Below are 11,431 nucleotides of genomic sequence, written 5' to 3'. Positions count from 1 at the left end.
TCAGCTCCTTTCCTCTTGGGTGCCTCGGTGTGGGAGTGTGAGCTGTCACATGCCACCGAGCAAGGCGATTCTACAGGACCGAGTGACACCAGGGTGAGCAGGGCACAGCTAAGAATTCCAGTTCTGTGACAAATTTGGGCCAAGTCCCTTCTATAAGGGGATCCATCCTGCCCACATATGAAAAATGAGAAAGTAAAATTCACAAGTGCTTTTTAAACAAAAAAGGTACCTTTAATTAGGAGGAAAAAAGGTCATTGGGGCAGTCTGTTTAAAGTCTCATTGCTTCAGAAGCTGCAAGGATGAAGTTGAAGTCTTTTCCAGGAGCCCAAAGTTGCACCAGGTCCACACCCAAGTTAAAGAGCCTTTCCAGAATGTGAAGTCACTGTACACAAGTCCATCATGACAGCAGCAGCAGCTCATACTACTCCCCACACTTCCTCAAAGGCAGTAGTAATTTTAGCACATGTCAGGGCAGCAGAGAGGGGATAGTTGCTGATGGAGACCATCTTTTCTGTATAGTCAACATTGACCTGCAAGAAGAGGGGGAGAAAAATAGAAAAAACAAAATAACCAAGTTGCACAAAGTTTTCACTGAGCCCCGTCTCCATTAGTACAGGAAAGACAAGGAGCCACCAGAGAGGGTCCAGCAGAGGCTAGAAAGATGATTAGGACACTGAACCATCTCTCTTATGAGGAGAGACTGGAGGGCCTGTTTCATCTCGGGAAGAGAAGACTGAGGGGGGATCTCATTAACGCTCATAAATATCTCAAGGGTGGGCGCCAAGAGGACGGTGCCAGACTCCTTCCTGTGGTGCCCGGCGATAGGGCGAGGAGCAGTGGCCATAAACTAAAACACACGAAGTTTCACCAAAACGGGAGGAAGAACTTCTTAATGATGAGGATGGCAGAACACTGGAACAAGCTGTCCAGGGAGGTTGTGGAGTCTCCCTCTCTGGGAGACATTCAAAATCCACCTGGACACGTTCCTGTGTCACCTGCTCCAGGTGACCCTGCCTTGGCAGGGGTTTGGATTAGATGACCTCCAGAGATCCCTTCCAACCCTAACAACTGCAGAGGCACAGCATTTCTCCAACAGAGAAACTGCTAGCCTTCACTAATGCGCTCCCTGGGGAGGGAGAACAGTCCCAAGCATTGCAATTTTGGGCCTTTTTTTGACAAGCCTACGGGGAATAATGGGGCTGGGTGGGGGGCAAACCAAGCCAAAAAAAGGGCAGATAAAACCTCCATACTCAGAACAAGACTGAAACCTTTTTACAACCCCAGATAAGGCATACACACACTTACCGACCCGTGGGCAAAAGCTCCCACCACAATGACAACTGGCTCTGCTGCAGGAACCAGCTCACGCAGGTCCGACACCTGTGACGCTGTGAAAGAGGTACCAATCTTCATACAGCCCACAGGCAGATGGTTGCTGACTGGGTTTTTAATCACCTGCAGAAAGCAGAAAGTTAAAAGGGGTGTAGAGGTAACGGACCTCACATAGCTAGATCCATTGTTGGCTAAAAACAACAAGCAAAAAATTCATCAGCTGGTTGCAGGCTGCATCAGGAGCTCATGAGTGGTGCATCTGGAGCAGTCCGTCCTCATTGTCCCTGGTATTTACAAAATACAGTGGCAGTGTCATTCCACAGCCAACATTACCTACACAATTCAACATTACAGACTGTCCTCACCCAAAAATCAAATCCTCTTGAGGTACATACCCTGTTTCCCCATCCCCCTGCATTCCCCACCAAGTACACCGAGGTCCTTGAGCAAAACCAATCCTGGATGGGTTGGCCTTTGCTTGAGGCTCAGTCATGGCAGATATGCCCAGGATACAGGTGATGGAGAGGCAGATGAATCTTGGCTGTGGGGAGCAGTGGAATGAGTGGTAGAGCTCCCCATGACCAGCAGTGCAATTTCTGAAAATCAAAGAAGTCCACGAGACCTTCTCCGAGTGCCAGTAGGCAGTGTGGAATAGCCAGGAGAAGCTGAGGCACAGCACTGCTCCCAAGAAGAGCATCCCAAACACCACCTTCTCCTGCAAAGGAGCCACAAAGTACACACTGGACCGCAGCAGGGTCAGGGATCCCCCAGCAGGTGTGTCCAGACGTTGTCAGTCTTGGTGTATATCCAGAATATGCTCTTGAAGCAGGCACAGAAGAAGGGCAGGGGGGACCTTTAGGTATCTTTGTCTCAGCTGGCAAACAGGCTGCTGTTGGGATTTAAAACCACTCTCCTTTGGGGAATCTGGATTTTCCAGAAGACAGTTACAAAACACATTTAAGCCTTGATCAGTTCTTGATGATTAGTTCTTCACATCTGGGAGTCTTGCTGCTGTCTGAGGAGCGGCGCAGTGAGGTCCTGCTCCAGCCCAGCAGCTCCTTGTTCTGGCACGTTCCTCGAGCCAGGTTCATGAGAGCCCTGTGTGGAAAAGGCTGGAAAGGCTGCACCTTGTCTCTCCCTGCCTGCTGACCCGTGTCCTCAGGCAGATCCACAGGCTGGGGCCAAGCGCTCTCTGCCAAGATGACATCACCATCACCTTCCTCAGGCTGCTGATTTTCTGGCATTTCCAGCAACAAGGGTAGTTCTTCCACTAATCTGGTATTGTGATAAACCCTTTGTCCCTGTGGTTTATCCAGTCTTTCCCTCTGTGACTGCAGAAGCTGTTCAAGTTAATCACGCCTTCGTTTCCACCTCTCTCTGCCATTTTAAAAGCTGCACCCAAAAAGCATCAATGCCCAGGCATGGTAGTCAGGCTCATGGGAGCAAACAGATCCCTCAGCTCCAAAGACAGCAGTGTTTGGGGCTTCTTTCCTGCAGCAGCAGCTCCTACAGCACATGCTAGCCACGTAGGATGTGGGAGAGCCCCCCTGAAACCAGGACCCCCAGCCATGATGTGATGGGGTAGAGTAGCAACCACACCCACAACCAGGACCCCCAACCAAAAAAAACACCTCCCCCCCCACCAAAAAAAAAATCCCTCCTACCTCACTGTTAGAATGTTGCAACATTAGCTGTGAACAGTTACAAAATATTTACCTTCAGCAGTTTCTGAGGCCCATCAGCTGCTCTAACGCTGAGCTTATGCAGCAGCTGAACTGGCAAAGAGAAAACAAGAAAAAAAGCACTTCAGCTGTGTGTTCATTTGCTCGAGGAATCCCATGCTTTGCCTGAGCTGAGGTACACAAAAAGCCCACTTTTAGAGTTCCCATCACAGTCTGAAACAAGTTATTTTGCTGACAGCACAACCTCCTGCAGGCACTCCCCACTGTGCTAAGGAACACACAGCTGGGGAATGCATTCTGGAACATCACAGAAAGAGGCTTTCGCTTCTCTGCTCTTTTCTCACTTTCACATTTTAAGGTTGGTGCCAATTTTTGACTTTTCCCGAAGTTCCTCCAATCCTGACCACCTTCCTGCATTATTCTATAGCTGGTGCAAAGTTTGAATCACTTACCCATAAGACCACAGAACCGATCAAAAGTTCTTGGGATTCTGGTTTGGGGATTGACTTCAATTAGAACATTCTTCTTGGTATGAATATAAACCTGCAGGAGACCAGCCCGATTCAGGGGGCTGTCCATGAGCATCAGGAGACTCTGAAATTGAAAAGCACACGGTACTGGAAACAGAAAGGCACAAGAGAGAGAATTCTAACGAAAATTGCAGGTTAGCCCCCACAAATGCAGAAGGGACCGATGCTGAGGCTGAAAGCTCATCCAACATCTGGAGTTCTACTGTAATGCTGAGAAATCAAGCCCAGATTCAAACAGCGAATAAACCTAAAAGCCACGAACGTAGCGGGGGAGGCCAAACTCGTCCCCGGGCTCCAGCGGCAGAAGCGGATCCCCAGATCCGAGGGACGATCGCCCGAGTCACCTGCCGGGCTCCCGGGTACCTGGTGGGTGATGTCAGGCCGAACCTCCCCGGGGTCCCGGCCTATCCGCAGCAGCAGTGCCTTGTGCTTGTCGCAGTTGAGCAGCTCGAATGTTTTCCCCACCTACGGCCAAAGCACGGACAAGTGAGCGGGGAGCGAGGGCATCCGCGGGGAGCGAGGGCATCCGCGGGGAGCGAGGGCATCCGCGGCGCGCTCGGACCCGCCCCAACCTTCCCCCCCACCACCCTCACCTTCACGGTCTCCAGACTCGCCCCCTCCAACACGACCAGGAGCCGCCGCTGCCCGCGGGGCCGCTTGGCCTCCAGCGCACGCCCTTCATCCTCCTCCTCCTCCTGCGCGTCCCCACGTGGCCGCCTGGGCGCCGCCATTTTGTCACGCGACCCCGCCGGCCCCGCCCCGGCCCCGCCCTTCCCGCCGCGGCCACCCAAGATGGCGCCGGGGCGCGCCCTCTATCTGGCTCCGGCCGGACCCGCTTCCGGAGCGCCGCGGCCGCCGCGCCGGAAGGCGAGTGCTGGGGGCGGGAAGGGGCAGCGGGGGCGCTCCCGGCGCCGCGGTTTCCCGCCGGAGCGCCGCAGCGGTCGCTCCTTCCGGTGTCCTTCCCGGCGGGGGTGGCGGCGGGGCGGCCATGGCGCAGAACCTGAAGGACCTGGCGGGGCGGCTGCCGACCGGGCCCCGCGGCGTTGGCACCGCGCTCAAGCTGCTGCTGGGCGCCGGCGCCCTGGCCTACGGCGTGCGAGAGTCCGTCTTCATTGGTGAGTGGAGATCCCCCCAACCCCTCGGAGCCTTCGCGCCCGCCGCCCGTGCTGACCGAGCCCCCGCTCTTTCCCCGCAGTGGAGGGCGGCCAGCGCGCCATCTTCTTCAACCGCATCGGCGGCGTGCAGCAAGACACTATCCTGGCCGAGGGGCTGCACTTCAGGTAGGGTGCGACCCCCCCGGCCCCCCCCGGTCCTCCCGGCGCCCTCGGCCCCGTAAGGCCCGCGCCCCTAACGCCCCTCCGCCCCCCGCAGGATCCCCTGGTTCCAGTATCCCATCATCTACGACATCCGAGCGCGGCCGCGGAAAATCTCCTCCCCCACAGGTTCCAAAGGTGAGAAAGAGGGGCCACGAGGTAGGAGGCACGGGACAGGAATTCGGCTCTAGTGCTGGCGCTCCTCATACGGTTATGGAATGTTAAAGGGTTGGAATAGACCTTAAAGATCGTTTAGTCCCGATTTCCTGCCACAGGTAGTGACATCTTTCACTAGACCAAGTTGCTCAAAGCCCCATCCCACCTGGTCTTGGCCACCTCCAGGGCTGGGGCATCCGCAGCTTCCCTGGGCAGCCTGTTCATGTGTCTCATCACCCCCTCCCTAAAGGATTTCTTCCTAATTTCCAACCAAAGTGTCCCCTTTCCCACTTTGTGCTCATCATCTTTGTGCCATCGCTCCAGCTGCTGCTGAAGAGTCCCTCTGCAGGTTGCCAGCAGCCCCCTGACCCCTCCCTGTCCCCGCAGACCTGCAGATGGTGAACATCTCTCTGCGCGTGCTGACGCGGCCCAACGCGGCCGAGCTGCCCAGCATGTACCAGCGCCTGGGGCTGGACTACGAGGAGCGTGTCCTGCCCTCCATCGTCAACGAGGTGCTCAAGAGCGTCGTGGCCAAGTTCAACGCCTCGCAGCTCATCACACAGAGAGCACAGGTGAGCCCTGCCAGGCTCGGGCTTGGCTTGGCTCGCACATCTGTGGGTGTGGGGAATGTTGTGACAGATGAAGGATGGCTGTACTTGGCTGGTGGGTAGTGCATCTACGTGGAAAGCACGTCCCACCTACAGCGTGATTCCAGTGCAGGTGCAAATACTGTATTGCCAGCTTCTGAGGAGGAAACTGGGTCCCTTGGTACACAGAGTGCAAAACTGCACCAAAGTGTGACACTAAGGGAGGGAGAGCTGATTTACATCATGGCCCATGGGTGACACTGGAACTGGCTTTAGAAATGCAGAGCTCAGAACAGCTGTCAGAGCAAATTAAACAGTTTTGAAAGATCTGTAAAACCGTGGGAATGAGCAGTTAAGAAAGCACTAACGTGTCGGTGATCAGTGCTACAGAAGGGTAGCAAATAGTTCTGTTTACACTCAGAGAATGGGTCAGGTTGGAAGGGACCACAGTGGGTCCTCTGGTTCAGCCTCCCTGCTCATGCAGGGTCATCCCAGAGCACGTGGCAGAGGATTGCATCCAGGTAGTTCTTGGATGTCTCCAGTGAGAGAGATTCCACAGCCTCTCTGGGCAATTTGTTACAGTGCTCTGTCACCTGCACAGTGAAGTTCTTTCCTATATTCAGGTTGAACTTCCTGTGTTCCAGTTTCTGCCCATTGCTTCTTGTCCTATTGTTTGGCATCACTGAGAAGAGCCTGGCTCAGTTGTCTCAGCACCTTCCCTGCAGGCACTGATTAGAAAAAGTGTCATCTTGGGGGAGTGTTGCAAAATAGTAGAAATATTTAGCTTTAAAATGCCTGTTTCTGAAAGTTTATATTGTAATAATTTGATTGGCGCGGATTCTGGGAGTTCTCATCACCTATGGCAGCTGGCACAAAGAGGAGGTGCTGGTCTTGTTTTAAAAGGTTTTAGAGGAGGTCCTGCAGGGCCAGGAGGGTGCTGAAGAGGAAAAGTTGTTAGATGAAATACAAAGCATCTCTTAACTAGTTTCTGATCTGTGCCAAAAGAAGCAAAGAGAACTGTGTATCCAGGTGGTGTTATGAGAAATGATCTGTATCCCTCTGGTCAAGGGCTTCAGGGTTTTGTGCTCATCCACATGGAGTGCACTGAAGGGGTTTGTTGGTCTTCACGTAGAAAGAGAATGTGTGGAGAGGATGGGACAGCAAAGAATATCTGTGAGGGTTTCAGCTCTGTTGGAAGCAAAGGCTGTTAAGCACCTGTGATCTCAAATAAGAGTCATTCTTTGATCTCTGAAATTTTTGAACAAACTGAATTGCATTTGCCTTTTTGTCATGTATCCATCCAGTGCTTGTTATTATAGAGTGATGTGTATTGAAGGGATTGATAATCAGAAGAAAATTAAGTGACTTTATGCAGTTGTGCTCTCACAGTTCACACAGGAAAGGTTTCTGTCGTTATTTAGAGTTCCGCTCAGAAACAGCTGCAGTGAAAGTAAAAGCAAATGCTCGACTGGCCAAGCATGTGATACTGTAGCAATAGTTTCTGTTTAAGTCAATATTTGGCACAGGACTTGTCAGCCTGCCTGAAAAAGGTGCTGGCAAGTAAATGTAGAAAAAATCAAAGTATCTAACAGCAGCACCCACCCAAAGCAGCCAAAAAAAGTGGAGTAGCTACACTAGACAAGTAGCTACTGTAATTAAGAGATGTTATATGGGTTAAAAAAAATTATGTGGTCATTTCTTTTTCTGTGTTGGAATACAGCTATGAAAGCACAGCCTGCAAACAGTGGCAAACCCAAGGTGGAGAAGGAAATGCTTGTTGCCAGAACTGTGGGAACTGTGGAACTAGATGTGGTGGGATGTGAAAGCAAAAGATGCTTTCAAGGTTTTTTACTTTCACAGTGTTACTTGCACAGAACAGTTAAGTGGTAACCTCAGATGAGCTGTAATGGAGTTTTGAAAATGCTCTGTGTGGCTGTAGATATGTTACTCAGAGGTGGTGTTGATGTCCACGGTGTGGAGCTTGGGTTGGGAACATCTGTCCCGACACTGTGAGGAGCAGTTGTGCTTCGCTTTTGGAGTGTGCAGGAAGTGAGGAACACCCCGTGCCTGGTACTACTCTTGTTGCTGTGTTTGTGTTTCAGGTGTCTCTGCTCATTAGGCGAGAACTGACAGAGAGAGCCAAGGATTTCAGCCTCATCCTGGATGATGTGGCTATCACAGAGCTTAGTTTCAGTCGTGAATACACAGCAGCTGTGGAGGCTAAGCAAGTGGGTGAGTTCCATTGGTGCCTGAAAAGGCTGGATTGCATTTGCCTTTTCACTGAATTATTAAACAAGGAAGTGGAATTTGGGCCAGTGTGTCACTGCTGTGTCACTGTATCAGTACAGGTACAGGGTTACAAACCTCAGCCTGCTTAGTAACAGAGCTGAACAGGTTTATTTTACAGGTGTTACCAGAAAGCCATAGCTAGTGGGATAGACCATCAGAGGGACTGAGTTCCCAAGACTAAGATTCCTCTTCAGACTGGGACTCTGTCACTCACTGTGGGGTTACGTGTGGAGGGTCTGGGCGCTGTGGGTTTTACTAAAGAGAAGGTAAAGTGCTCTCAGATACGTTTTGTGCTTGGATGTGGTCCCAGAGTGTTACCGGTTCTTTGGGAAGCAGAACCTCCGGGCCTCGGCTCTCAGGTTCTGATGGAAGGCACAGTGTGGTTCCAATGGCTGTGTCCCTTCTCCCTGCAGCCCAGCAGGAGGCACAGCGTGCCCAGTTCCTGGTGGAGAAGGCCAAGCAGGAGCAGAAGCAGAAGATAGTTCAGGCCGAGGGGGAAGCGACAGCTGCCAAGATGATATCCTGCTTCGGGAGACTTTGTGGGATGTGGCTTGTGAGCTTGACAGTCCTGAGAGTGTCACACTGGGCTCATGCTTAGGAGACTGTGATCAGATGATAGCCTCAAGTAGGTCACTGTTCTTTATTCCCCCCCCTTCTCCAGTTGGCTGCAGTGAGGTTTGTCTGAGGCTACAGGTCAGAGCAGAGACGGCCGTGGGCCTGCGCTCCTTGTTGTAAATTTTAACTCTTATTGGCTGTGCGTGACCATAATCCATAACATTCTTCATTTGGGCGGGTAAAAACATGCCTACCCAGAGGCCCATGCTACTGGGATTGAGACTGCTTTTCACCCACTAAGATGTTCTTTAATATGGCTTTGGAAGAATTCCTTGAGGGTAAGCGGCTTCTGTTTGCAAGATTTTCCTTAACTTTTGTTCCCTTGTACCTCGGGGAAGCTCTCAGCAGGAATCCAGGCTACATCAAGCTACGTAAGATCCGAGCTGCTCAAAACATCTCAAAAACGGTGAGCACAGAATTCCCTTTGTCCTTTTGCAGTCCTTGTGCTGTCCCCCCAGCCCAGTGGCCACATGATGAATTTAAGGCGAATGTGATCTGCCCTGTCCTGATCTTTGTTCCTGCCCAGCCCTTCTCTGCTCAAGTAGAGCTTAAGACTTAGCAAGGATCTGCAATTAGATGTGAGGCTCAGAGTTCATGCCCTTCATACGACAAGGCCAGATCCACATCAGATTCCATCACCCACCCTCAGCTGCAGCCACCAAAAGCATCTGGGTACCTGCAGCTGAGAAGGGGGAACAGCTAAATGTGGGATCAAAGGTCTTTGTGACAGAGAGACAGTGAGCACTTCTTTAGAAAGTCTGATGGCTCTGGGATGAGAAGTCAGGAAGTTCTGGAGTTGTTCTGGGGAATTGTGTTGATTTAACTGAGGTCTTAAGTGAAGGAAACAAGAGAACTGTATCTGGAGGGGGAGATAGGTTCCTAGTGCTATTCCTCCATGTGCATTTTCAGTCCTTGATGCCATGTTTGTAATGGATTTCCTTTTCAGATTGCTGCCTCACAAAATCGTGTGTATCTCACAGCAGATAACTTGGTACTGAACCTGCAGGATGAGGGCTTCACCAGGTAAAGGGGCTGGGTGCCTGGGTTTGTCTGCACCCTACCTGGGAAGCTGCTCCCCTCTCTGGAGCTCTCTCAGGATCATTTTCTGAGAGGAGCCTGGTGCCAGAGGATACAGCCAAGCAGGGAGCAGCCTCTTACTGTGGAAGTGGGGATTTTTGTTAAAGCTAATCAATTTACTGTTGGTTTTTTTCTTCCCCACCCTCCACCCCTTACTGCATCTGCTGACACAGAGGAAGGTAAGGCACTGTATATTTTGATCCTTTTGTTAGTACTGGAACCAGGGTGTTGCTGTTTCCTGGTGCCTGGGATGTTTCTGGCCTGGGCCTTTTTGGCCCCAGGAAGTTTATTCCAATCTCTACCTCAGTTCCCGTTTGTGATGTGAAACTTGAAGCTCTCCTTGCAGGGACCACACAAAGACACACACGGAGTATGCAGTAGTTGGAGCTCCATGTGTGCCTCATAAGGAGCCTTGCATCTTCAGTGTTCTCTGATCTATCACATATACAGGGCATCCTGTGGTTATGGCAAACGGGGCTGGGAGGAGGCAGGCTCGTGGGAATTTGTGTTGGTTTGGGCTGCTGATCTCTAGGGAAGATGCTTTTGTTCTCCAAAAGTTTTCCAGTTCATGTGAGGAAACCCCATTTCCTGCTTTCAGAGCTGTCAGGAATTCAGAGGCTTTGCCTAATCTGTCCAATGTTTACTGAAAAAGGCAGTGCCAACTGAGCTAACAGAATGCAACTAAAAGCTTCAATTTCTCAGAACTGAGAAGGGAAACCAGAGTTGGTTTCTTTTCTGTGGGAATTTTGATTATAACATCCTCACCTCTGACCAGATTCTGTCATATTTGTTCCAGAAGATTTAAGGAGCTTTGGAAAAAAACCATGCATAATAGGAAAGACTGATAGGAAGTCCAGATCCTTTGAGTGTGACACCCCATACCTCAGAATCCATACTGGGGGGTGGTACAGCTTTGCTTGTGCTTTCTGGACTGATAACTCCCTTCTGTCTCCCTTTCAGTGACAGTCTCCTACTCAAAGGGAAGAAGTGAAAGAAGCTGAAGATTCCTAGAACCAGCGTCGCTGACCAGCAGAAGAGAAGAGTGAAGATCTTTGAACTCCCTCCACTAGTATTGTTTGTCCTCACTATGAAGTTTTTAATCCAGTAGCCAGATTTGGTCCCCATGCCCCTGCTCCATCTGTGGTGATTCAGTTGCAGGAATGGGCTGTGCCTCTAGGCAGCTGTAATTCCTTCCTCATCCCACCAGTTAAATTTGGAGAGGGGGCAAAGGGGCTTACTGGTATTAACCCATGTGGATGTAGTAATTTGCCTCTAATCCTCATTAATATTTAGATTTCTGTAGGATGTCAAATTCTTTTTTGGCCAAGTGGGGGAGTTCTTCTGCCATCAGCACCAGGCGCTTTTTTTTTTTTTTTTTTTTTTTTTTTTTTGTAGTAAATTTTGTTTCTCTTTCACTCTTGATCCCAAGAGAACCTGGGACTGAATTCAGGACAATGCCATTCATTGGGTGCCTGTCACTGCTGGAATATCTTACTTGTGTCACTCTCTGCTCAGTGACGCTTTCAAGTATTTGTAAAAATTAAAAAAAAACAAACCAATCAAATTTATATTGTGTCTAAGTGTGCTTAGTGCATGGGAAAAAAAGAGGTTATTTTATGGGAGGTGGAATGGAGATTTTACTTGGTTGAAAATAGAATGAGGATGATGAAGGGAAAGAAACAAAAGAAAGAAGTACACTCGTGGTCACTGGCAGATCATTACAGTGTGGGGAGAGGAGGAGGAAGAGGTTTGGATGCTCATACGGCCGTGGGGGTGACCAGGGCTGGTTCCTCAGCTGCCTGCAAGGGCTACACATGAGGATAGGTTTACCTGCTTTTCCAGGTCACAGA

The 11,431-nt window shown here is 50.7% G+C and overlaps 2 protein-coding genes across 3 annotated transcripts; one reads left to right on the top strand and one right to left on the bottom strand.

Annotated features, from left to right (window-relative positions):
• Positions 1-137: 137 nt before the first annotated feature.
• Positions 138-4,275, bottom strand: EMG1 (EMG1 N1-specific pseudouridine methyltransferase; the record flags this gene model as incomplete). Its single annotated transcript, XM_082277404.1, has 6 exons — positions 138-530; positions 1,306-1,455; positions 3,049-3,107; positions 3,467-3,608; positions 3,908-4,009; positions 4,138-4,275. 6 exons carry the CDS (start codon positions 4,273-4,275, stop codon positions 417-419), a joined length of 705 nt encoding a protein of 234 aa, XP_082133530.1. The 3' UTR covers positions 138-416.
• A 210-nt stretch (positions 4,276-4,485) lies between these two features.
• PHB2 (prohibitin 2) lies at positions 4,486-11,149 on the top strand (the record flags this gene model as incomplete). Of its 2 annotated transcripts, XM_082277606.1 has the most annotated exons (9): positions 4,503-4,659; positions 4,740-4,824; positions 4,916-4,995; positions 5,401-5,585; positions 7,703-7,832; positions 8,303-8,406; positions 8,833-8,910; positions 9,451-9,527; positions 9,755-11,149. In XM_082277606.1, exons 1-9 carry the CDS (start codon positions 4,533-4,535, stop codon positions 9,762-9,764), a joined length of 876 nt encoding a protein of 291 aa, XP_082133732.1. In that variant the 5' UTR covers positions 4,503-4,532. The 2 variants fall into 2 exon arrangements, with proteins under 2 accessions (XP_082133733.1, XP_082133732.1); XM_082277607.1 differs by lacking the exon at positions 9,755-11,149 and having other exon boundaries at positions 4,486-4,659; positions 9,451-9,531.
• Between the last annotated feature and the right edge of the window lie 282 nt (positions 11,150-11,431).

This window comes from Coloeus monedula (assembly GCF_965178545.1).
Source record: "Coloeus monedula genome assembly, chromosome: 3".
Classification (NCBI taxonomy): domain Eukaryota; kingdom Metazoa; phylum Chordata; class Aves; order Passeriformes; family Corvidae; genus Coloeus; species Coloeus monedula.
The sequence above is the reverse complement of the archived record's forward strand: the minus strand, read 5'-3'. Positions and strand labels throughout refer to the sequence as shown.